We start from the raw sequence: 27,304 nt of genomic DNA, 5'->3' as shown, positions 1-27,304 counted from the left end.
CACTGACATTTTTGATTTTATTGAAAGGCAAGTAGAGATTGCTACACCTGGCATTTGGGAATATACAGGATGCTGTATCACCTGCAATAAGCAAAGGTGTGAACAAAATCAAGTCACAACTTTGTTCTAAGGCTAACGGAACCAGTTTTGTCACTATTGACGCCACAAGGAGAAGCAAAATTAAAACTGAACCTGGAAGAAATGGAAGGGAAATGATCTTGTCAGCCAAAGGGGTTTGTCTGATCTGTGAGGTGAAACACACATTGGATTTGTGCCATCAACTGGAGAAAAGGGCTCACAGTGAGAAGAATGTCTTCCTAAAGGAAAATGTCATCTGCTTTCACAAACAGGAGAAAATCTGCAGATGATTGAAATCCAAGCAACACACACAAAATGCTGGAGGAACTCAGCAGGCCAGGCAGCATCTATGGAAAAGAGTGAACAGTCGATGTTTCAGACTCAGACCCTTCATCAGGACTGGAAAGAAAGAGAAGTCAGAGTAAGGAAGAGGGAGTGGAGGAAGAAGTACAAGATGGTAGGAGATAGGTGGAAGCAGGAGAGAGGGAAGGGTGAAGTAAAGAGTTGGGAAGTTGATTGGTGAAAGAGATAAGGGTTGGAGAAAGAGGGAAACTGATAGGTGAGAACAGCAGACGATGGAAGAAAGGGAAGGAGGAAGAGCATCAGAGGGAGGTGATGGGAAGGTAAAGATATAACGTGTGGGAGGGAAACAGGAATAGGGAATGATGGAAGGAGGGTTGGACAATTACCAGAAGTTAAGAGAAATCAATGTTCATGCCATCAAGTTGGAGGCCACCCAGACAGAATACAAGCAACACACACAAAATGCTGGAGGAACTCAGCAGGTCAGGCAATATCTATGGAAAAATGTACAGCCAATATTTCGAGCCAAGACCCTTCAGCAGGTCTGTAGAAAAAAAGGTGAGTAGAATATAAGGAGTTGCTCCTCCAACCTGAGCATGACTTCATCACAGCAGTAAAGGAAGCCATTGACTGACATGTCAAAATGGGAATGGGAGGTACCGATGGCATGAACATTGATTTCTCGAACATCCAGTAAATGGCCCCCTCTTCCTGTTTCCCTCTCTCACCTTACATCTTTACCTGCCCATCATCTCCCTTTGGGGTTCTTCCTCCTTCCCTTTCTTCCATGGTCTTCTATCCTCTCCTATCAGACTCCCCCCCTTCTCCAGCCCTTTACTTCTTTCACCCATCAATTCTCCAGCTTTACTTCACCCCTTTCCCCTCTCCCACTTTCACCTATCACCTACCACCTTGTACTTCTTCCACCCTTCTTCCCATCTCCTTACTCTTTTTTTCAGTCCTGACAAACAGTCACAGCCCAAAACATTGACTGTTTATTGATGAAGGAAGAGTAGTAGATGTAGTGTTTATGGATTTCAGCAAAGCATTTGATAAGGTACTCCATGCAAGGCTTATTGAGAAAGTAAGGAGGCATGGGATCCAAGGGGACATTGCTTTGTGGATCCAAAACTAGCTTGCTCACAGAAGGCAAAGAGTGGTTGTAGACGGGTCATATTCTGCATGGAGGCCAGTGACCAGTGGTGTGCCTTAGGGATCTGTTCTGGGACCCCTACTCTTTGTAATTTTTATAAATGACATGGATGAGGATGAGGAAGTGGAGGGATGGGTTAGTAAATTTTCTTTCTTTCTCAGTCTTTTTATTATTGTTATTAATATCAGCAAAATAAAATAATACATAGATAATGGGATTACAAACATACACTTTCAAACTAAACATAAGAGAATACATAAGCAATAATTACAATATAAATGAGTATTCCCAAATCATAAACAATACAATATACAAATAAACAAGTCAAATCAAGGTATATCATAATATATATTTTTTTTAAAAAGAAAAAAAGAAAAAAAATTATGCAAAAGAAAAACTAATCTAATAATCTAATAGCTAATAGAGAAAAAAACAAAAAAGAAAAAAGAGAAAAAGAAAAAAGAAAAGAGAGAAAAAAGGGCTGTTTATAATATCTCACAACAATAGAAATTCATCAATGTCGTCAACTCCGATCCTCTCAACATATATACAATCGAAACTGGAAAAACAAATAGGCTTGGAACAGGGTCATTTACATCATATGAAAATATTGAATAAAAGGTCTCCATATCTTAACAAATTTAATAGAAGTATCAAATACCACACTTCTAATTTTTTCTAAATTTAAACAAAACATAGTTTGAGAAAGCCAATGAAATATGGGAGGAGGATTAATTTCTTTCCAATTCAACAAAATAGATCTTCTAGCCATTAATGTAAGAAATACAATCATTCGACAAGCGGAAGGGGATAAATGGAGTGAGTCCATCATTGGTAAACCAAAAATTGCAGTAATAGGATGAGGTTGTAAATCAATGTTCAATACCGCAGAAATAATATCAAAAATATCTTTCCAATATTTTTTCAAAAGCGGACACGACCAAAACATATGAGTTAAAGACGCTATCTCAGAATGACATCTGTCACAAATAGGATTTATATAGGAATAAAAGCGAGCCAATTTATCCTTGGACATATGAGCCCTATGCACAACTTTAAACTGTATTAATTAATGTTTAGCACATATAGATGATATATTAACTAATTGAAGAATTTTATCCCAATTCTCAATAGGGATAATAAGGTTAAGTTCTCTTTCCCAATCATTTTTAGTCTTATAAAAGGGCACTGAACGTATCTTCATAATTATATTGTAAAGTTTTGATATTAGCCCTTTCTGAAGAGGATTTAGTTCAAACAAATTCTCCAAAATACCTGAAGACACAAAATTTGGAAAAGTAGGAAGTACAGTATTTAAGAAATTCCTAATCTGTAAATATCTAAAAAAAAATGAAATCTAGGCAAATTATATTTATTAGATAATTGCTCAAAAGACATAAAACAATTAGATAGATAGATAGATAGATAGATAGATAGATACTTTATTCATCCCCATGGGGAAATTCAACTTTTTTTCCAATGTCCCATACACTTGTTGTAGCAAAACTAATTACATACAATACTTAACTCAGTAAAAAATATGATATGCATCTAAATCACTATCTCAAAAAGCATTAATAATAGCTTTTAAAAAGTTCTTAAGTCCTGGCGGTTGAATTGTAAAGCCTAATGGCATTGGGGAGTATTGACCTCTTCATCCTGTCTGAGGAGCATTGCATCGATAGTAACCTGTCGCTGAAACTGCTTCTCTGTCTCTGGATGGTGCTATGTAGAGGATGGTCAGAGTTTTCCATAATTGACCGTGGCCTACTCAGCGCCCTTCGCTCAGCTACCGATGTTAAACTCTCCAGTACTTTGCCCACGACAGAGCCCGCCTTCCTTACCAGCTTATTAAGACGTGAGGCGTCCCTCTTCTTAATGCTTCCTCCCCAACACGCCACCACAAAGAAGAGGGCGCTCTCCACAACTGACCTATAGAACATCTTCAGCATCTCACTACAGACATTGAATGACGCCAACCTTCTAAGGAAGTACAGTCGACTCTGTGCCTTCCTGCACAAGGCATCTGTGTTGGCAGTCCAGTCTAGCTTCTCGTCTAACTGTACTCCCAGATACTTGTAGGTCTTAACCTGCTCCACACATTCTCCATTAATGATCACTGGCTCCATATGAGGCCTAGATCTCCTAAAGTCCACCACCATCTCCTTGGTCTTGGTGATATTGGAGATATTAAAAATAAATCGGAAAAACGTAATAATCCTTTAGTCTTCCAAGCTGAATAAGCTTGGTCTATAATAGAAGGATAAAAAAAGCAATTGGATACAATAGGAATATTTAAAACAAACTGAGTCAACCCAAAGAATTTCCGAAATTGAAACCATATACGTAAAGTATGTTTAACTATCGGGTCGTCAATTCGTTTCGGCAATTTAGAAAGAGCGAAGGGAAGAGAAGTCCCTAAAATAGAACCCAATGCGAATCCTTGTACAGAATTAATTTCCAAGTTCACCCAATGAGGACTAAAAGATATATCCCAATCCTTTAACCAACATATCAAATATCGGATATTAACTGCCCAATAATAAAATCTAAAATTAGGCAATGCCAATCCACCTTCCTTCTTTGCCTTCTGTAAATGTATTTTACCTAACCTAGGATTTTTATTCTGCCATATATATGAGGAAATTTTTGAATCAACATTAGAAAAAAAAGATTTCGGAATAAAAATTGATACCGCTTGAAATATATATAAAAACTTGGGTAAAATAACCATCTTAATGGCATTAATCCGACCTATCAAAGATAGAGATAATGGTGACCACTTAGTAAACAAACATTTAATTTGATCAATTAAGGGTAAAAAATTAACCTTAAATAAGTCTTTATAGTTTTTTGTGATTTTAATCCCTAAGTAAATAAGAGAGTCATTAACTAATTTAAAAGGTAAATTTCCATAAATTGGAACCTGTCTATTTAAAGGAAACAATTCACTCTTATTAAGATTTAATTTATACCCGGAAAAATCACTAAACTGAACCAACAGTGATAAAACTGCAGGAATGGATTTCTCAGGATCAGAAATAAATAATAATAAATCATCTGCATATAAAGATAACTTATGTATATCTGTCCCACGCTTAATACCAAAAATGTTCTGTGATTCTCTGATAGCAATAGCCAAGGGTTCTAAAGCAATATCAAATAATAATGGACTAAGAGGACAACCTTGTCTAGTACCCCGAAATAAACGAAAAAAGGGAGATCTTAGATTGTTAGTAAGCACCGAGGCTACTGGAGTATGATATATCAGTTTAATCCAGGAAATGAATGTCGGACTAAAATTAAACTTCTCAAGCACATAAAATAAGTATGGCCATTCAACTCTATCAAATGCTTTCTCCGCGACTAATGAAATAACACATTCTGAAGTGCTATGTGAAGGAGTATAAACAATATTCAATAATCTCCTAACATTAAAAAAAGAATAGCGATTTTTAATAAAACCGGTTTAATCTTCCGAAATAATTTGGGGTAATACTTTCTCCAACCTGGATGCCAGTAACTTGGAAAAGATCTTGGAATCTACATTCAATAAAGATATTGGTCTATAGGATGCACAGTCAGTAGGGTCTTTATCTTTCTTCAGAATTAAAGAAATGGAAGCTCTATAAAAAGATTGTGGCAAATTGCCCAATCTAATTGCTTCTTCAAAAACCCTGCATAACCAAGGAGAAAGAGTAGCGGAAAAACATTTAAAGAATTCTACTGTATACCCATCTGGACCTGGTGCTTTCCCAGAATTCATAGAGGAAATAACCCCTTTAATTTCTGCATCCGTAATAGGAGTTTCTAATATTGAAAGATCATCTGATGATAATTTTGGAAAATTCAATTTCCCAAGAAAATCACACATGATATTACAATCATTAGGGAATTCGGAATGATACAGGGAGGTATAAAAATCTTGAAATGATTTATTTATCTCATCATGGTTAACTGTCAGATCCTCATTCTGCTGACGGATCTTAGTAATTTGACGTTTAACCAAAGCATTCTTCAATTGACTAGCTAACAGTTTACCCGATTTATCACTATGTATATAAAAATCAGATCTGGTTTTCATTAATTGATTTTCAATCGAAGATGTAAGTAATAAACTATGTTCCGTTTGAAGTTCAACCCTTTGTTTGTAAAGCTCCTTGCTAGAAGTAATCGAATATTTCTTGTCAATCTCTTTAATTTTATCAACCAATAAAAGAGTTTCCATCCTAATGCGTTTTCTCAGACCAACAGAATAGGAGATAATCTGTCCACGTATATATGCTTTAAAAGTGTCCCAAAGTGTTCCACAAGAAATATCATCCGTGGAATTAGTTGAAAAGAAGAAATCAATCTGTTCCTTCATAAATTTAATAAAATCCGGATCTTGCAATAAGGTAGAGTCAAATCGCCATTGCCTAGCACTAGAAGCTGTATCCGTAAATTTAATAGAAAGTTTTAATGGAGCATGGTCAGAGATGGCTATAATATCATAATTACAACGAATTACCGATGGAATAAAACAAGAGTCAATAAAAAAATAATCAATTCTCGAGTAGGAATGATAAACATGTGAAAAAAATGAAAACTCTTTGTCCTTAGAATGCCGAAATCTCCAAATATCAAAAATTCCATTGTCAGTCAAAAAGGAGTTAATACAAGTGGCCGACTTATTAGGTAAAGTCTGAGTAGATAAAGATTTGTCCATCAAAGGATTTAAACAACAATTAAAGTCACCACCCATTATTAACTTATATTCATTTAGATTAGGTAAGGAGGTAAATAAGGACTTTAAAAAATCGGGACAATCAACATTTGGAGCATAAACATTAACCATAGCAACCTTTTTGTTGAAAAGTAAGCCAGTAATTAACAAAAATCTACCATTCGGATCCGAAAAGATATCATGTTGGACAAATGCAATAGAGGAGTCAATAAAAATTGAAACTCCCTTTACTTTGGCATTCGAATTCGAATGATACTGTTGACCCCTCCAAAACCTAAAAAAGCGATATTTGTCCTCTTTCCTCACATGAGTTTCTTGTACAAAAATAATAAGAGCATTGTCTTTGGAATACTTTGAAAATCTTTTTCCGTTTAATCGGATGGTTTAAACCATTAGTATTCTAAGAGACAAAATTAATATTCTGAGTCATATTTCTGAAATCAACCCTTTGGTATATAAAGGGTTAACCAAATTATGAACTCATGTACCCGGAAGAGGAACAAAAATAAGGGGCGGACCCGGAAGTGACGACATAGCGGACATCTTTGTAGTTCAAAATCAGCCCAAATGAAAAAGCTAAAAAAAACTAGAATAAAAACCATAAGATTTAGAAAAAGACCTCCCACCCCCCACCCAAGAAGAAAAAAAAGACAATCTCAGCCAGAGATAGGCCGAGAAAAAGAAAAAATGAAACTAACTCTACCCCCATGTCAGTAGAAGACAACTCCAGATATAAAGGATAAAAAAAAGATCCACCCAAACTCTAAGGAAATAATAATCACTATACTAAAACCAAACTTCTTAATATAATTAATTGTAAAAAAAACCAAAAAGAATATAATCACTAATAACTTATAAATCGGGTTAAAAACCCAAACACCAAAACAAATTTAAACTGTGATAAGAGGTGCATTATAGGAAGGAGACGAGAGACAAAAAAATGGCGAAATAAAAAAAAAACCCAAAAATATTTTAGAGAAGAAACCGCCATCTTAGTAAAAAAAAAAAATTGACCTTCTAAGGATTAATAATAATAAACAAAGATAAAGTACAGTGGTTGATGTAAGTAAAATAACAAGATCAGTAAGTCAAAAAAAAACTTTAACTAGAGTATAAAATATAAAGTAAACCTACACCAATAGCCAAAAACAAGACTGTTTTTGGAAATAAAAACCATCTTGCACGATCAAAATCACTCATTTATTAGGAATGAGGATCCATAGCAGTAGGGAAGTTCTCATTCAGAAATCTTCTTGCATCAGATGTTAAAAGAAAGACCTGCCGTGGAGCATTCGGAGGCGATATTCTGAGCTTCGCAGGGTATAAGAGCGCAGGCTTTAGATTTTTCTCATAACATTCAGACATCAGAGGTTTAAAAAGAAGCCTTTTCTTCATTACTTCTGCACTAAAATCTTCTACCAAATGGAAATTGTGATCTTGAAATTTGACCATCCCTACACGCTGAGCCACACGAATAAGTTGCTCTTTAACATGCACATAGTGAAGTCGGACAATTACAACCAGTGGTTTAGCTGAAGTACTTGTTGATTGACGCATAATTCTGTGAGCGTGGTCGAGTAGCGGCGGACTATCTGGAACGCATCCTTTAAAAGTTGGGCAAAGTACTTCGAGGGGTCCCCTTGTTCAATACCTTCCGGGAGACCAAGTATGCGTAGGTTCTGTCTTCTAGACCGATTCTCAAAGTCAACACTCTTGGCTTTAAGTGTTTCCACTTGTTTAATCACCGAAAGTAAGTTCTGCTCCAGTTTTTCAATTATCAAATCTCGCTTCCGAGCGTCTTCTTGCAGAGTTGCGATTAAAACTTGCTGCTGGTTAACTACTGAATCCGTCTTATCCATATAATCTTGAAAAGTCTTTATATCTTGTTTAAAAATTAGTCGTTGTTCTTCAAATTTTTCATTTAAGACCTCCAATAACAATTCATAAGTTAATTCCGTACGTTTAGGATCAATTGGCTTTTTCCTGTTTCCGTTAGGATTTCTCCCAGTTTCTCGTACTTTAGATCTAAGAGCCATTTCTTCAAAAATTCACAATAAATTCTTAAGGATAAGTCCAAAAAATAGCAAGAATCTTTTGGTGTAGGTAAAAATAAGTTAAATAAGGGTGATCATAGGTTAAAAAAAGTAAAGGTTATGGAGCGAATCTGAAAACTGCTCACTCCATGAGCGTCTCCTGCTGACCCGGGTTAGTAAATTTGCTGATGACACAAAGGTTGGGGGTGTTGTGGATAGTGTGGAGGGCTGTCAGAGGTTTCAGTGGGACATTGTGGATGCAAAACTGGGCTGAAAAGTGGCAGATAAGAGTTAAACCCAGATAAGTGTGAAGTGGTTCATTTTGGTAGGTCAAATATGATGGCAGAATATAGTATTAATGGTAAGACTCTTGGCAGTGTGGAGGATCAGAGGGATACTGGGGTCTGAGTCCATAGGAGGCTCAAAGCAGCTGCGCAGGTTGACTCTGTGGTTAAAAAGGCATACGGTGCACTGGCCTTCATCAATCGTGGGATTGAGTTTAAGAGCCAAGAGATAATGTTGCAGCTATATAGGACCCTAGTCAGACCCCACTTGGGAGTACTGTGCTCAGTTCTGGTCGCCTCACTACAGGAAGGATGTGGAAGCCACAGAAAGCGTGCAGAGGAGATTTACAAAGATGTTGCCTGGATTGGGGAGCATGCCTTATGAAAACAGGTTGAGTGAATTTGGCCTTTTCTCCTTGGAGTGAGGGAGGATGAGAGGTGACCTGATAGAGATATATAAAATGATGACAGGTATTGATCATGTGGATAGTCAGAGGCTTTTTCCCAGGGCTGAAATGGTTGCCACAAGAGGACACAGGTTAAGGTGCTGGGGAGTAGGTACAGAGGAGATGTCAGGGTTAAGTTTTTTTGCGCAGAGAGTGGTGAATGTGTGGAATGGGCTGCCGGCAACGGTGGTGGAGGCGGATGCGATAGGATCTTTTAAGAGACTCTTGGATAGGTACATGGAGCTTAGAAAAATAGAGGGCTACGGGTAAGTCCAGTAATTTCTAAGGTAGGGACATGTTCAGCACAACTTTGTGGGCCAAAGGGTCTCTATAACCATATAACAATTACAGCACGGAAACAGGCCATCTTGGCCCTTCCAGTCCGTGTTGAACGCTTACTCTCATGTGATGTGAGAGTACAACTGTATTGTGCTGTAGGTTTTCTATGTTTCTATGTTACTCTTTTCCAGGGATGCTGCCTGGCCTGCTGAGTTCTTCCAGCATTTGCATGTGTTGCTCTGGCATTTGCTTGACTGTCAACAAGGATTACAGGAGGCGTCTATCATGAAAGGTTTGCAGTGGCAAGCAAATCAGCATACTTACCATTCACTCTTGGTTTTCCGGTGACGCCATCGTCGAGAATGGCAGCTTAAGTCACTAGCTCCTCCGGAAAAATGCATATTAAGCCCTGTTAACCCATCAAATATAGTATTTTTCGAAAAATATTTGAACTGAAGAGAGGGGCAAGAATGGGGAAAAAGAATGGAAATTTAAAAAGTGACACTGTGGAGCCTACAGCCAAGAGGAGTGCAGCGAGCGGCTCTCCTACCCGACCGTGTGCTAGCGAGGCGGACACTGGGCCTCGTTCAGGCGAAGCTGCGAATATGATCAAAATCCTGAAAGAGGTAAGGGAGTTCCAGAAAGAAATAAAGCAGCAGCTATATGATATTAAGTCAGAGCTCACCAACGTCAATCAAAAAATAGTGGTGGCAGAGACTCGAATTGAGAAGGTGGAAGATCACGTTCAAAATGTTGAACGAATACTGAGTAAGACAATAAAAATATTAAATCACCAAGAAGGTAAACTGCTTGACCTGGAAGGAAGATCATGGCGGAAAAATTATCAGAATCTACAACGTTCCTGAAGGAGTGGAGGGCTCGTCTATGACGGAGCTTGTTGGAAAGTTGCTGCGGGATGCGCTGGAGCTTTCCTCAACTATGGAGCTGGAAATCGAGAGAACGCATCGTGTGCTAGTCCTGAAGTCTACCCAAGATAAGCCACGTTCAATAATAATTAAATTCCTTCGGTACAGCACCAAGGCGGAGATTCTACAAAGGGCCTGGGGTAAGAAGAGAGTGTTTTTAGACGATAAAGTAATATATTTCGACCAAGATTACCCCCCCCCACCCCCCCCCCCCCCGCGGCCCTGCAGAAACGTAAAAAATACTCTGAAGTAAAGTGAGTACTAAAGCAAAAAAAGATTAGATTTCAAACTCCGTACCCTGCTAAACTTCAAGTGTTTTATGACAACTGGATGCGGTTGTACCAGACAGTGGAAGAGGCGACTACAGACATGAAGGCCAGATGGTTGCTCGTCAGCATGACCAAACCAAGAGAAAGCCTGGCAGAGGAATTATCCCACTCCGCTTGGGAAATAGTACGAGAATCGAGAAGGCAGGAGACGGGAGGAGGCCGAGAGAAGTATATCAGGAAGAGACCGGGAGTTTCCCAAAGACAGTCCTCACCCCCTTCCGAAGAGCCATAAGGTTTGGCTAACTTTAAAAATGTTGAGAAGTTAAACGGAAGCAAAAGAAGACGGTAATATACCTATCTTGAGAAATACTTATAATGTGGATTTTATATTACTTAGTTGTTAATGCCCCTTAGAAAGGGGCATGAGACAGGGTTGTGCATGGTCACCGCTACTCTTCGCGCTATATCCGCAACCATTAGCTCAATACATCAGACAAAACAAAGATATCAGGGGAATTACAATTAAAGGGACAGAGCATAAATTGGCTTGTTATGCGGATGACATTTTGATCTATCTAGGGCAACCAAGTATCTTTACCTAAATTGATGCAATCCTTTGAACAATATGGTCAATTATCAGGATACAAGATCAACATAGATAAAACCCAATTACTTTCATATTACTATAGCCCACCAAGAGAAATTGAAAGTAGATACCCCTGGGCATGGCACACAGAGTCTTTCAAATATTTGGGCATCATTATGCCAAAAGATTTGGCAAAATTATCAGAATGTACAAACGTTTGTAATTATCAGCCTTTATATAAAAAAATTAAGGAAGATGTGGCAAGATGGAACCTAATTCCTTTTTTCAGTCTCAGTTCAAGGATTGAGTCTATTAAAATGAATATACTCCCCAGATTGTTATACCTCTTTCAGACCCTACCAATAGAGATTAATCAAAATCAATTCAATGAATGGAACAAGATGTTATCAAGGTATACTTGGCAGGGTAGAAGGCCTAGAGTTCGGCTCAAAACTCTGCAATTAGCAAAGGAAAAGGGGGGATGGGGACTATCTTCTCTTAGAGATTACTATTTTGCAGCGCAGTTGAGAGCTGTGATATGTTGGTGCAACCCATCATATGACGCTCAATGGAAAAACATTGAGGAGCAGGTACTTCCCATCCCCATACAAGCAATTTTGGCTGATAACAACCTGCAAAGGTACATAAATACTATTGATAACCCATGGGTGAAATTGACTCTTAAAATATGGAAAACTACTATAAAATAATATAATCTAGAGGGAGATATTGCAATTCTTAAATGGTGTGCATATGACTCGGATTTTACACCAAATAAATTGGATGCTAGATTTAAGGACTGAACAGCTAAAGGTATAACAGTTCTTTGCAACATAATGAAAAAAGGAACACTGTTCAGTTTTGAAATGCTTAAAGAGAAACACTTATTAGAAAAACAAGATTTTTATCGGTATTTACAGATACGACAATATGTTAATAAGACGCTTAAAAATGTAACCAAGGCAAGTACCTGCTTGATAGGGCTATTTAGAAAAGCATATAATCCAGATAATGGAAGTGGAATCATTTCAAGCATGTATAAGGGGTTGTCAAATCTTAAAACACATTCAACTTCATACATTAAAACAAAATGGGAGAAGGAAGGAGGGATAATTATATCTGAGGAAGAATGGACAACAATATGGAGGTATGAGAGCTACAGGGAGGTAGTCACACCTAGGCTGCCGGAAGCAGGACGTTGTGTGACAGTCCAAGGGAGGAAAGCGAAGGAGAGTAGATAGGTAGTGCAGAGCACCCCTGTAGCCATTCCCCTGAATAACAAGTTTACCGTCCTGGATGCTGTTGGTGAGGACAACCGACCAGGTGTGAGCCACGGTGGCAGGGCCTCTGGCACTGAGTCTGACCCTGTGGTGCAGAAGGATGGGACGGAGCAGAGGAGAGCTGTCGTCATTGGAGACTCTATCAGGGGAGCAGACAGGAGATTTTGTGAACGTGAGAAGGAAACCCACATGGTTTGTTGCCTCCCGGGTGCCAGGGTCCGGGATGTCTCTGACCGGGTGCATGACATCCTGGTACGAGAGGGAAAGCAACCAGAAGTCGTGATACATGTTGGGACCAATGACATAGGCAGGAAGAGGAATGAGGTCCTGAAGTGTGAGTTTCGGGAACTAGGCAGAAGGCTGAAGAACAGGACCTCAAGGGTGGCATTCTCAGGATTGCTGCCAGTACTACGTGATAGTGATGGTAAGAATTGGAGGAGATGGCAGTTGACTGCGTGGCTGAGGAGTTGGTGCAGGGGGCAGGGTTTTAGATTTTTGGACCATTGGGATCTCTTCTGGGGAAGGTGGGACCTGTACAGATTGGATGGGTTGCACCTGAACTCGAGGGGGAGCAATATCCTTGCTGGTAGTGTTATGAACCCCATAACTGGGTCACTTACCAGCAAAGATAGAGAGGTCCGCTGAAGTCTGATGGTACCATTTTTAAACGTTTTTATTTATAAAGGGGCACAAAAGTAAGGTTAATACAAACATTCAGATAACATACGTCATCAATACTCAATCTAAAGCGCAGGGATAGTAATAATCAATAAGAAATAAGCTCTGTCGTTGTCTAGGGGTTAAACTATTGTCCGATGGAAATATAAAAGTCTCGCCAGTTCATGGAGGCTTTTTGCCGTTTGAGGGACCGCTGGGTGTTCACGGGTTGGAGAGAGAAAATAAACTTGCCAGCCTTCTGGACTCAAAGCGTGAAATCGGGAACGGGAGTTCCTCGTTGTCAGTTCGGAATCCTTTTCGGGGTTATTAGCCACTCGATTCCCTAGCTAGGGGATCCAAATCACACGTGGCTTCCGAGCAGCTTCCCGTTCTTACGGGAACGATGAGCGATGGTCTCCGTCTGGTGCGTCGCTGGAGTACCGCCTCCTGCAGTCTCCGTTTTATCATGGCTGGCAGATTTGTAAATGTCAATCAAGGTAGGGTGATACCATCCCCACACCACATTGCCCGAGGGTGTCCATGTCCCTGATAGCTGGCACGTACTATAGAGTTGCAATTCACACAGGTGCCTCTAAGAACAATGGTCAAATCCGTTGCATTGTCTCTCATTTCCTGGGTCCAAGACCCGAATTAATAGCGATCTTGCGATTCTCCAGAAGGAGGGGGCTGGTCCCGCACCCTTCGGCCCCTCAGAGCTGTGGTACATTCATAACAGTAGGTTTGCTAGCATGGTTCGGGAGCGTTTAAACTACAAACCCTATTTCCAGAAAAGTTGGGATATTTTCCAAAATGCAATAAAAACAAAAATCTGTGATATGTTAATTCACGTGAACCTTTATTTAACTGACAAAAGTACAAAGAAAAGATTTTCAATAGTTTTACTAACCAACTTAATTGTATTTTGTAAATATACACAATGTGCATAAGATAATACAGAACAGTCCAGCTGCAAGATGGTGGATAAGTTTTTGCATTGCTTTTATGTTGATAACTGCCTTGTGTCAGTGTCCTTGGAGGAAGAAGCAGTGCCTCTCTATAACGACCTTGTATCCATTTGTGCTAAGGACGGCCTTCAACTCTCAAAGTAGATAAACAACAGACATAGTGTACTAGCTGTGATAACAGAAGAACAAAGAGCGAAAGACATGAAGGATTTGGATTAGGATCAAGATATACCTTCAGTGGAGAGATACTGGATGTGTAATGTTGTGTTCAGTTTGATACTTTCTAGAGTTAATCCAAGCCAAACCACTCACCAGAAGGGGATCTTCTCCACAGTTTGTTCTATCTATGATCCTTCTGGAATCTTGAGTCCATTTCTGTCATTTGCTAAGATGATCATACAAGATCTAGGTAAGAAAGATCTTGGCTGGGATGAAATTATACCATCTTCAGTTGCTTATGAGTAGGCAAGCCTGCTGGAAGAACTCTAGCAGTTGTAAGACTTCAAGCTTATTAGATGTTGGAAGCTCCTGGATTTTGGAGAAATTACTGCTGCACAGTTACACTACTTTATAGATGCAAGCGAAGATAGCTTTGGAGCAGTGACCTACCTGCACAACACGCACTCTCAGGAGCATAATGCTTTTATCATGGGAAAATCTAGGGTAGCTCCTTACTAAACCGTCCACCAACTCTCAAGCCACCATCTTCGTACTGGATTGAGCTTAAAAATATGACCGTTCTGTTTCTCAGTTTCTCCACCTTGCAAACTTGAGAATTCATCTGGAAATCACCTTCTTTGGCAAAACCTAGTGATCTCCATTATAGCCTCTCATTTGAGCTCTTCCACTGAGGAACAACCTTAGCAAATCTGACATTTGGCCTTTCCAATCTCTCTGTCCAAAGAATATCTTCAGCCATGCCTGAAGAATGTAAACATCCTGTTATACTGGCAAAGGATCTCCATATCTCAGACATCGATGTGAGGCATGAACATCAAGAGGTGGGATATGGTGGCCATAACCACGTTATCCAGGTTCTGCCAAAAGTATTGGATTCCTGGTGCTAGTACAGCTATAAGAAAAGGCCTGTTGAAGTGTTCTTTGTTAATGCATTTTGAGGCATATAGCAAGACGAGGACTGGTTCGTGAACTGCGCTCTGATCATGTGACAAACTTTGTTGGAGCTGAGCGCGAGTTGAGAGAAGCCATTGAGAAATGGAACCATCCACGAATCAATGATGTTCTGTATATAATCCAGAGATGGACAGAGTCTAGAAGTGAGGCAAAGCAGCTTCATGGACCCTATACTGATTACAGAGGAGGTATTGTTTAAGGCAAATTAGGGTGGATAGATCCCCAAAGGTGACAAGGTGTTCCTTTGGACCCTGCAGGAGGCAAATGCAAAAAGTTCTGGGGCCCTAACTGAGATATTTAAATCATTCTTAGCGACAGATGAAGTACCAGAGGATTGATGGATAGCCATTGTTTAAAAAAAGCTCTAAAAATGAACCAGAAAACTATAGGCTGGTGAACCTGACATCAGTGGTGAGAAAGTTATTGGAAGGTATTCTAAGGGACTGGATATATGAGTATTTAGATAGACATGGACTGATTAAGAATAGTCAGCATGGCTTCATGTGTGATATGTCATGTCCAACCAATCTTTTAGAGATTTTTGAGAAAGTTGCTAGGAAAGTTGATGAAGGCAAGGCAATGGATGTAGTCTATATGTACTTTAAGCAAGGCATTTGACAAGGTCCCGCACAGAAGGTTGGTTAAGAAGGTTCAGTCGCTCAGCATTCAAGATGAAGTTGGAAACTGGACTACATTTTGTCTGTGTGGGAGAAGTCAGGGATGGATTACACCTGAACCCAAGGGGGGGCCAATTTCCTTGTAGGCAGATTTGCTAGAGCTGCTTGGGAGGCTTTAAACTATTTTGGCAGGGGGATGGGAACCTTAGTGATAGGGCTGAGGATAGGGCAGTTGGTTTACAAACAGAGGGAGTGTGCAGTGAGCACAGGCTGGTGATAGGGCAAAATTGCAGTCAACAGGATGAATTGAAATGTAAAATGAGGACAAAATTGAAAAAGGTGATGAATACAACACTGAAGTTGTTCTATTTCAATGCATACTGTATACGAAGTTCGCTAGATGAACTTGTAGCACAGTTAGAGATCCTGCAATTTGAGAGGGAGGAGCTAAAATCAATTGCTTAAGTATTACAGTGGCGTAAAGGGAATTACAGAGGCATAAGTGCAGAGCTGGACAAAGGTCATTGGAAGCAGACACCAGCAGGGATGATGGCAGAGCAGAAATTTCTGGTATTTCTGGGAGCAATCTGGAAGGCGCAGGATAGATATATCCCAAAGAAGTAGTAGTGCTCTAAAAGCTTACAGGGGAGGTCAAAGCCAACGTAAAAGCAAAAGAGAGGCCATATAATAGTGCAAAAAATTAGTGGGAAATTAAAGGATTAAAAACCAACAGAAGTCAGCTAAAAAAGTCATAAAGGAAAAGATGGAATACAAAGATAAGCTAGCCAAAATGTTAAAGAGTATACTAAAGGTTTCTTCAGATTTATAAAGAGTAAAAGAGAGGCAAGAGTAAATATCAGGCCACTGGAATATGATGTGGAAAGGTAGGAATGTGGGGCAGAGAAATGGCAGACAAACAAAGTAAGTATTTTGCATCAATTTTCACTGTGTAAGACACTAGCAGGGAGTGTCAGGGCACAGAGCTGATTGCAGTTGCCATTACCAGGGAGAATGTGCTTTTGAAACTGAAAAGTCTGAAGGTAGATGGGACACCCCAGAGTTCTGAAAGAGGTGCAGAAGAGATTGTGGAGGCATTAGTAATGATCTTTCAAGAATCAACAGATTCTGGAATGGTTCTGGAGGACTGAAAAATTGCAAATGTCACTCCACTCCTTAAGGAGGGAGAGAGGTAGAAGGAAGGAAATTATAGGTCAGTTAGCCTGACCTCAGTGGTTGGGAAGATGTTGGAGTTGATTAAGGGTGTGGTTTCAGTGTACTTGGAGGCACATGATAAAATAAGCTGAAGTCAGTCCACATGGTTTCCTTGAGGGAAAATCTTGCAATTCTTTGAAGAAATAACAAGCAGGATAGACAAAGGAAAATCAGTGGATGCTGCGTACTTGGATTTTCAGAAGGCCTTTGACAACATGTGGCTGCTTAACAAGTTAAAAGCCCATGATATTATATGAAAGATACTGGCATGGATAGAGCATAAGTTGACTGGCAGGATGCATAGACTCAGAATAAAGAGGGCTTTTTCTGCTTAGCCACAAAGTTCAGTGTTGGGACTGCTACTTTTCAAGTTATACATCAATGACTTGGATGAAAAAATTCCTTTCCTTTCAGTTAGTCCTGATGAAGGGCCTCAGCCCGAAACGTTGACAGTGCTTCTCCTTATAGATGCTGCCTGGCCTGCTGTGTTCCACCAGCATTTTGTGTGTGTTGCTTGAATTTCCAGCATCTGCAGATTTCCTCGTGTTTGCTTGTGGATGAAAAAATTGATGGCTTTGTGGACAAGTCTGCAGATGATACAAAGATAGGTGGAGGGGCAGGTAACATTGAGGAAACAGAGAAGCTGCAGAAGGACGGACAGATTAGGAGAATGGGCAAAGAAGTGGCAGATGGAATAGTGTTAGGAAGTGTATGGTCATGCACTTTGGTAGAAGAAATAAAAGCATAGACTATTTTCTATATGTCAAGAAATCTATCAAATGTCGAAAGGCCTTGATAGAATGGATGGAGAGGTTGATATATTCTTGATTAGTCAGGACATTAAGGGTTACAAGGAGAAAACAGGAGATTAGGGCTTAGAGGAAAATGAATCAGCCATGATGAAATGACATAATTCTTGTAGTCTTACGGTCTAATGAGGTTATTTATCTACCTTCAGACTTTTCAGTTTCCCAAGAACCTCTCTAGCTATGGTAACTTTACACTTAGTGCCCACTGACACCTAGAACTTTCATCATGCAGCTAGTGTCTACCACAGTTCCACAGTGAAGACTGATGTAAAATATTCAGTTCATCCACTATTTCACTGTCCCTTGTTACTCCCTCCCCAGCAGCATTTTCCAGCAGCCTGATATCCACTCTTGCCTCTCTTTTACACTTTATGTATGTATCTGAAGAAACTTTTGGTATCCACTTTAATATTATTGGCTAGCTTACTTTCATATTCCATCTTTACCTTCTTAATGACTTTTTTAATTGCCTTCTGTTGGTTTTTAAAAAGCTTCCCAATCCTCTAAACTTCCCACTAATCTTTGCTCTATTATATGCCCTATCTTTGACTTCTCTCATTAGCCATGGTTGTGTCATCTTTCCTTTATAATACTTCTTCTTTGGGATGTATATATCCAGTGTATTCTGAATTGCTTTCAGAAATTCCAGCCATTGCTGCTCTGCCAAGATCCCTGGTGTTCTTTTCCAATCAACTGTGGCCAACTCCTCTCTCTTGCCCCTGTAATTCCATTTACTCCACTGTAATACTGATACATCTGACTTTAGCTTCCCCTTCTCAAATTTCAGGGTGAATTTGATAATATTATGATCACTTGCCCCTTAGGGTTCTTTTATCTTAAGCTCTCTAATCAATTCTAGTTCATTGCACCACACCCAATCCAGAATAGCTGATCCTCTAGTGGGCTCCACCACGAGCTGCTCTAAAAAGCCATCTCATAGACACTCTAGAAATTACCCATTCTGTAATCCAGCACTAAACAGATTTTTCCAATCTACCTGCATATTGAAGTCCCCCATGACTATTGTAACATTGCCCTTTTGGCATGTATTTTCTATCTCCTGTTGTAATTTGTAGGCCACATCTTTACTACTGTTTGGGGGTCTGTATACGACTCCCATCAGGCTCTTTTCACCCCTGCAGTTCCTTAGCTCTATCCACAATGACTCAACACCTTCTGACCCTATATCACTTCCTAATGATTTGATTTCATTTTTTTTACCCATAGTGCAAACCATTCCTTCTGCCTTCTTGCCTATCGTTTCGATACAATGTGTATCCTTGGATATTAAGCTCCCAATTATTATCTTTCAGCCATGATTCCATCATGCCTACAAAAATCATACCTGCAAACCTGTAGCTGTGCTGCAAGTTCATCTACCTTATTCTGTATTCTGCATGCATTCAGATACAATACCTTCAGTCTTGTGTTCACCCTTTTTGATTTTGTCACACCATGCTTAACCTTTTGATTCCTAACTTTGTCTGGGGTCTTGCCAACAGCTGCTTCCACAACCTCTCCACTAACTGTTCTGGCACTCTGGTTCCCATCCCCCTGCAACTCGAGTTTAAACCCCACCGTGTAACATTAACAAACCTTCCTGCTAGGGTATTAGTCCCCCTCTAGTTCAGGTGCAAACCATCTCTTTTGTACAGGTCCCAACTTCCCTGGAAGAGAGCCTAATGATCCAAAAATCTTATGCCCTCCCTCCTACACCACTCCTTAGCCATGTAGTCTTCTTCTTTTTCTTTGGTTGTCCATCGGAATCCGATGATGACGTCCACTCCTTTAACGGTGAGATCTTTGATGACTATACAATCCTATCCTGGACCCACAAATTCTATTGCAGGTGGGACATGTATATGTAGTAGTGATGCTGTCTAAGTCACAGCGGCAGACTCAGTGCTGGAGACCCAACCACTGTGAATTTCCTCTGTAAATCATCTCCCAGACATTATCCTGTTGTTGAGGGAGATGGCCACAGGGGTGCTTTGCACTGGCTCCTTAACCCCTTTCCCCTTCCTGACTGTCACCCAGTTTCCTGTGTTGATTTAGTTGAAGTGATGAAAATAGTTTAGAAATTAAAGGGAACATTACTGAAATTTCTTTACTCTACAGGATGATAGTTTTGGGAGAGGAATGATTGATATGAACCAGCTACATTTACTGATGGACATCTAAATCTGCTGTAAGCAGACACACACCAGTCACCATTACAAGTTCCCACTTACAAGTTTTGAGGAAATAATTGATTATGTGGGCACCAAGAACAATTTCGTTGAAGGAAGGAAAACATTTGCTTCAGTACTGTCACTGCATCATTCTAATATTAACAGATCAGAAATAACGCTTATATAAATAAAACAAACAGAACTCAACCACAAGTAGTTAATAAAAATAACCATAAACCTACCTCAGGAAAGACAAGAAAACAGCTAAAAAAGGTGTGACTTCCTTTTGGATTCTCTAGTACCACTTTTCGGAAAACTTGCCCGGTCTTTTTCACTTCCAGCAGTGCGTCTCCTACACCTTGCAGAGATAGAGTGGATGTGACTGGTATTAATGCCACAGGTAATCATCTAACAGAGATATAATCTAACATATTTTGCTTCAGGGCAAAACAAAACTCAAAAAGAAAAAAAGCCTAGCTGTGGCCTTCAAGAGGATTAGAGTTAGCATTAGGTCAAAGAAAATGGCTTTTAATGTTACCAGTAGAAGTCAAAAGTCAACCAAAGAGTTGATAATAAGTAGAAAAATAAAATACAAGTGTTGGCCAAGGAGTAAAGTACGACACAATAAAGATACTAATTGCAATCATTGCACTTGAGTGATTAACGTGCAGAAATGTGGGGAGATGTGTTTTGGGAAGAATGAGGAGGCTAGACTAGAGAAAATAGGATTTCTTTTTTTTAATATAAAAGAAGTGCAGGGGCAAAATGTTTTACATATAATTGAAAATGGCAGGGTTGATTGAAAAAATAGTTATGGAGGTATAGATAATTCTGAACTTAATGAATGGTGGCAGAGATTATAAAATCAGGGAAATCATGTCAAAAGTTTATAAAACACTGAAATAAGCCTCAATTAGAGTACTGCACTCAATTTTCATTGACTCATTATAGGAAAGGGCTGGAGGCATAGAAAAGGGTTCAGGAAAGATTTATGAGAATAAGGAAATGGCACAGATCTAGGCAAATCATATTTATTAGATAATTGTTCAAAAGACATAAAACAATTATTCAAAAATAAATCAGAAAGTCGTAGTATACCTTGTAGTATACATAGCTGAATAAGCTTGGTCCATAATAGAGGGATGAAAAAAGAAATTAGATACAATAGGAATTGCTAAAACAAATTGATTCAACCCAAAAAATTTCCGAAATTGAAACTATATAAGTAAAGTGTGTTTAACTATTGGATTGTCAATTCGTTTATGCAATTTAGAAAGAGCAAAGGGAAGAGAAGTCCCTAAAATAGAACCCAATGAAAATCTTTGTACAGATTTAGTTTCCAGATTTACCCAATGAGGGCTAGGAGATAAATCCAAATATCGAATATTCAATATCAAAAATCCAATTCAAATATCGAATATTAATTGCCCAATAATAAAATCTAAAATTAGGCAATGCCAATCCACCTTCCTTCTTTGACTTCTGTAAATATCTTTTACCTAATCTAGGATTTTTATTCTGCCATATATTCTGAATTTCATCATGATCATAATACCATGCATGATTTTTTTTAGGGAAATTGTATTTTCCAAAATTATCATCAGAAGAACTCTTAATATTAGAAACTCCTATTACGGATGCAGAAATTAAAGGTGTTATTTCCTCTATGAATTCCGGGAAAGCACCAGGTCCAGATGGGTATACAGTGGAATTTTTTGAGTTTTTTTCCTCTACTCTTTCTCCTTGGTTATGCAGGGTTTTCGATGAAGCAATTAGACTAGGTAAACTACCACAATCTTTTTACAGAGCTTCCATTTCTTTAATATTGAAAAAAGATAAAGACCCTACTGACTGTGCATCCTATAGACCAATATCTCTATTGAATGTAGATTCCAAGATCTTTTCTAAGTTATTGGCGACCAGGCTGGAGAAGGTATTACCTCAAATTATCTCAGAGGATCAAACTGGTTTTATTAAAAATCGCTATTCTTTTTTCAATATTAGGAGATAATTGAATATTGTTTATACTCTTTCACGCAGCACCACAGAATGTGTCATTTCATTAGATGCAGAGAATATTTATTTACTCTGCTTGTTTACTGTTTTTACATATTTATTTACTGTGCTTGAGAAGTTTAATTTTAGTTCGACATTTATATCCTGGATTAAATTGATATATCATACTCCAGTGAACCCTGCCATATATCCTGCTAGAAATTCTCATTTTTTAAAAAGATATTTACAGATTAGGAATTTTTTAAACACTGTACTTCCTACCTTTCCAAATCTTGTTTCTTCGGGTATTTTGATGAAATTGTTAGAACTAAATCCTTTTCAGAAAGGTGTAATATCAAATGTTTACAATATAATTATGAAAATACATTCAGAGGCCTTTTATAAGATTAAAAATTATTGGGAAAGAGAACTTATCTTTACTATTCCTATTGAGAATTGGGATAAAATTCATCAATTAGTTAATTTATCCTCTATATGTGCTAAACATTCATTGATACAGTTTAAAGTTGTGCACAGGGCTCTTATGTCCAAGGATAAATTGGCTCGTTTTTATTCCCATATAAATCCTATATGTGACAGATGTCATTCTGAGATAGCTTCTTTAACTCATATGTTTTGGTCATGTTCGCTTTTGAAAAAATATTGGAAAGACATTTTCGATATTATTTCCACGGTATTGAACATTGATTTACAACCTCATCCTATTACTGCAATCTGTGGTTTACCAATGATGGAGTCAATTCATTTATCTTCTTCTGCTTGTCGAATGATTGCATTTCTTACATTAATGGCTAGAAGATCTATTTTGTTGAATTGGAAAGAAATTAAACCCCCTACCATATTTCATTGGTTTCCTCAAACTATGTTATGTCTAAATTTGGAAAAAATTAGAAGTGTCATATATGACCCTTCTATTAAATTTGAAGACTTGGAGGCCATTTATTCAATATTTTCACATGATGTAATTTGACCCTGTTCCAATCCTATTTGTTTTTCCGGTTTTGATTATATATATGTTGAGAGGATCGGAGTTGGGGACACTGATGATTCTTTGTCTTTTTATAGATACTATAAACAGCCCATTTTTTTTTCTTTCCCTTTTTTCCTTTTTTTTCTTTATTAGTTAGTGGTTAGTTTGTTAGATTAGTTTTTCTTAGGGTAATAATATTTTTTTTCTCTTTTTCTCTTTTCTGTTTTTTTCAACATGATATACCTAATTTTTTTTTGTTTCGTTTATATGATAGTTGTATCATTCAATATTTGGGAAGACTTAACTATATTGTATTTATTGCTTGTGTATCCTTTTATGTTCATTTTAAATTTGTAATTTTGTAATCCCAATAACAATGTATTAATCTTATCATGTTGATATTAATAAAAAGATTGAAAAAGGAAATGGGACAGAAATTAAATCAATTTTGGGGATACAAGGTTAGTGCAGGAAGATTGTGTTGAAATAATAAATCTGCCACAACCTGACTGAATAGTAAAGTATGCTACAGGGACCAAATAATGACTTGCTTCTTCTATTTCTTATGCTTCCTTACATAATAACATTAACAGATTACATTTCATATAAATTACAATATGACTTGCTAGGTTAAAAAATTATCATACTCTTAATTTGTCTTTAATATAAATAACTACAGAAGTACAGTGGACTCCAGTTAATTGAATCATTGGTAAATCAGAGCAGCCACTTATTCGAGACAACTCTTAAAGACAGATGGAAGGGTAGGTCGTTTTGAGGAAGTACAGAGGCTACAGAAGGACTTAGATAGATTAGGAGAATGGGCAAAGAAATGGCAAATGGAATACAGTGTTGGGAAGTGTACTGTTATGCACTTTGGCAGAAGAAATGAAAAGGTTGATTATTTTGTAAATGGAGAGAAAATACAAAAAACTGAGGTGCAAAGGGTCTTGGGAGCCCTTGTGCAAGATTCCCTAAAGGATAATTTGCATGTTGAGTCTGTGTGAGGATGGCAAATGCAATGTTATAATTCATTTCAAGAGGACTAGAATATAAAAGCAAGGATGTAATGTTGAGATTTGATAAAGCACTTTTATTGTGTATTGTGAGCACTTTTGGGCCCCTTATCTTCGAAAGGATGTGCTGAAACTGAAGAGGGTTCAAAGGAGGTTCACAAAAATGATTCCAGGATTGAATGGCTTGCCATATAAACAGAGTTTGATGGCTCTGGGCTTCCATTCACTGGAATTCAGTTGAATGAGGGGTGAGCTAATTGAAACCTATCAAATGGTGAAAGGCCTTGATAAAGTGGATGTGGAGAAGATGTTTACTATGGTGGGAGTATCTAAAACCAAATTACACAGCCTCAGAATAGGGGGCATCCTTTGGAAAGGAGATGAGAGGAAATTTCCTTAGCCAGAGAGTGGTGAATCTATGGACTTCTTTGCCATAGCCAGTTGTGGAGGCCAAGTCTTTATGTATATGTAAGGCAGAGGTTGATAGATTCTTGATTGGCCAGGGAATGAAGGGATATGGGGAGACAGCAGGGGATTAGGGCTGAGAGAAAAAGTGAATCAGCCATGAAGAAATGACAGACTGACTCAATGAACTCAATGGCTTAATTCTGCTCCTATATCTTATGGTCTAAAAACAAAAATTGAGAAAGTAGCCTGTATTCACTTGGTTTATTTGGGACAGTATGCTGCTGAATTGGGGCAGGAGACTTGCCAACAGTTTCTAACTAACGTCAGAGGCATGCATTTCTGTGAACGTTAGACACTATACTATGCTTGGAGCAGTTTTTAAATCGTGTCAGTTGTGTGTGCTTGTGCTCAAAAAGCTGCCATTTTTGTCACTGATAGTTGGCGAGAAATAAGCAGTAAGACAATTTAGAACTGTTTTGCTTACTACAGTTTCAAACATTCAAGCTCAGAGATGCTAAGAACAGCCAGGAATGAAAATGAAATTATTTCACTACTTCACCAATTAGGAAATACGAAAAATTTGAAGGAACCACCAATCATCTTGAACGTTATAATGAAAATGAAGATCTAAAGGATGCAATTGTCAAAAAATTGTTTGAAGGCAGTCCATTATCTACATTAGGTGCCTGTGCTAATGTTGCTCAGTAACAACCAATCAAGAGAACATGGCAGCATAATTCCTCCATCAATAATAGGAAACTAATGCAATTTTATAGTACTGTAGCAGTAGTATTGATAGTGTTCAAATTTGTTCTATGTTTCATTTAAGTACATAATTTGTTACTCAATTTAATGGTAGATTGCCTTGCATCTTTGAAACTATTTCCATGAAACATTGGCTAATTGGGACAGCCGCTTAATTAGGCCAAAATGTACTGGTCCTGGTGTGTTCCAGTTAACTGGTATCCACTGTATTTTTTAAAGTTAATATCTTTAATACTCACAGCACCAGAGCATATGATTATGGAGTTTAATGGCAGTTAGTCTGTGGCAGTTGGGCAACTGAAAATTAGTCTTTATCTCCAAAGTGCTCACATCCCAGCAAATGACACTTCCATCTAGACTGCAGGAGTACACCCGTTTCTGACTAGAAACGTAAGGGAACATTCATAATCAGAATCTGAATCAAGTTCTTATCACTGATATGTGTCGTAAACTTTATTGTTTTGTGGAAGCAATATAGCGCAAGACATTAAAAAAATTAAGTTAAAAATTTTTTAAAGTGATAAAAAACAAATAAATAGTGGTTTGACAAAACTTTATGGATTCCCAGGAACTAATTTACAACTACTTATTAAAATACATTAAATATAATTTTAATTGATTCTGTCTTCACACCTCATCTTCAAGCACTTAAATTTTGAAGGTAATAAACTTCCACACATTTTAACATACTTGTGTAAGGCGTGATACCTGAAATTTGAGCCCTGATCCTCCAGGACCATATCAGTGACATCGATGCAATGTTCATTCAGCTGTTTGTTGCAGGACATACTGAGAGTATTTATAATGTAAATAGAGGAATCTTGTGAACCTATCCAGACTTGGCCAAATTCCACTCCCAACATACAGTTCTAAAAATAAATGTTTAATTTAAGCAGCTTGTTCCAATAGAGTATATAGTTGGTTTCATTAATTAAAAATAATGCTCTTCAGAATAAATCATCTCTACATTGCTAATGTAACTGTCTTGTACTTCAGTCTTTGAACTATTATAAATGTTAATTGACTTCTCATTTCTAGAGACCAGTAATCTATCAACTCACTACTTGCTAAAATGTTTTTAGATGTAACCAACTCTGTTCCTGCTAAGAAATTGCATTCAAAATAACAGGCCACAAGAATAAACCTACATTTCCTTCTATTTTTCTGTAACTTCTGTGGCATAAAGAAAAGCCATCTAACCTTCAGAATTATAATACCAAGTATTCTGCAATCATTATAATTTAAAGTGAGACAAGAATCTTGCTGAATTTCTTCTGAATTAATAATGATTTTATTAAAAATTATAACAATTTATTAACACGGTTATGCAGTTTTATAATCTACAATTATTACATATTTGCTCAACTTATTTTTAATGTTGTATTACAACTATCTTTAATGCACAAGTTTTATCACCCCAATTTTTAAGTTTAAACTCACCAGTTTTGAGTTGCCCACTTGAATGCTGTGTTGCTGAATGCACCAAGATGAGGCATCAAAGAGCACTACTTTTCCTTCACTTAATGCACACCATAACTTTGGATTTACATTGTCATTCTTTTCTGGGTGAATCAGATTACCTAGCAAAATGAAGTGTTCAATTCATGATTTAGCGCAAAGACAAGTAAAAAACAAAGGTACGGAAACCTGTTTTCTTTTATCACAATGGCTGCTGTACATTGATTTAAGGAAAAATAAGCAAGATCTAAAAGTAATTTCAACTTACAAAGCAATTACTTTTATACCAAGATGATTCAGTTTTTAAACACGTTACCACAAAGGACTTAAATCCTCAGATTCAAAGTAACATTATTCCTAAATATGCCACATACACTATCAAGATATTTAAAAATACTCCACACATGTGGCTCGATATGTACTGAAATCTTAATCTGTCTACCACTGGGCCAATGAAGGCAAGCATGTATGTGGTTTGCTTGTCTTCACTGAGTACAAGAGATGGTATGTCATGTTACAGTTGTACAAGATGTTGGCTGGGTCACAATTGGAGTATTGTATGCATCTCTGGTTGCAATATTACAGAAAGGATGTAACTTATCTAGGGATGGTGCAGAAAAGATTCATAAGGATGCAATTAGAGGGCTTGAGTTATAATGAGAGATAGAACCAGTCAGGTCTGTTTTCCATGATGCGCAGATGGCTGAGGTGAACATGATAGAAGTATATAAAATTCTGAGCAT

The 27,304-nt window shown here is 38.0% G+C and overlaps 1 protein-coding gene across 9 annotated transcripts in view; it reads right to left on the bottom strand.

Moving 5' to 3' along the window:
• Nucleotides 1–27,304, bottom strand: part of dennd3a (DENN/MADD domain containing 3a) — a 141,119-nt gene that overhangs the window by 6,611 nt on the left and 107,204 nt on the right. For 3 of the 9 annotated variants that reach the window (XM_073047828.1, XM_073047817.1, XM_073047836.1), the window contains 4 exons: nt 26,544–26,683; nt 25,812–25,972; nt 25,343–25,485; nt 20,171–20,286 (listed from right to left, as the gene is read on the bottom strand). In XM_073047828.1, coding sequence (XP_072903929.1) covers nt 20,171–20,286; nt 25,343–25,485; nt 25,812–25,972; nt 26,544–26,683 — 560 coding nt within the window. Of the gene's footprint in view, nt 1–9,153; nt 10,364–20,170; nt 20,287–25,342; nt 25,486–25,811; nt 25,973–26,543; nt 26,684–27,304 lie in introns of those variants that run through there. The other 6 variants (XM_073047844.1, XM_073047852.1, XR_012099194.1 and 3 more) reach the window with 6 other exon arrangements.

Source organism: Hemitrygon akajei, chromosome 1 (assembly GCF_048418815.1).
Source record: "Hemitrygon akajei chromosome 1, sHemAka1.3, whole genome shotgun sequence".
Classification (NCBI taxonomy): Eukaryota; Metazoa; Chordata; class Chondrichthyes; order Myliobatiformes; family Dasyatidae; genus Hemitrygon; species Hemitrygon akajei.
Note: the sequence above shows the minus strand (reverse complement) of the source record. Positions and strands in the feature narration are given on the sequence as shown.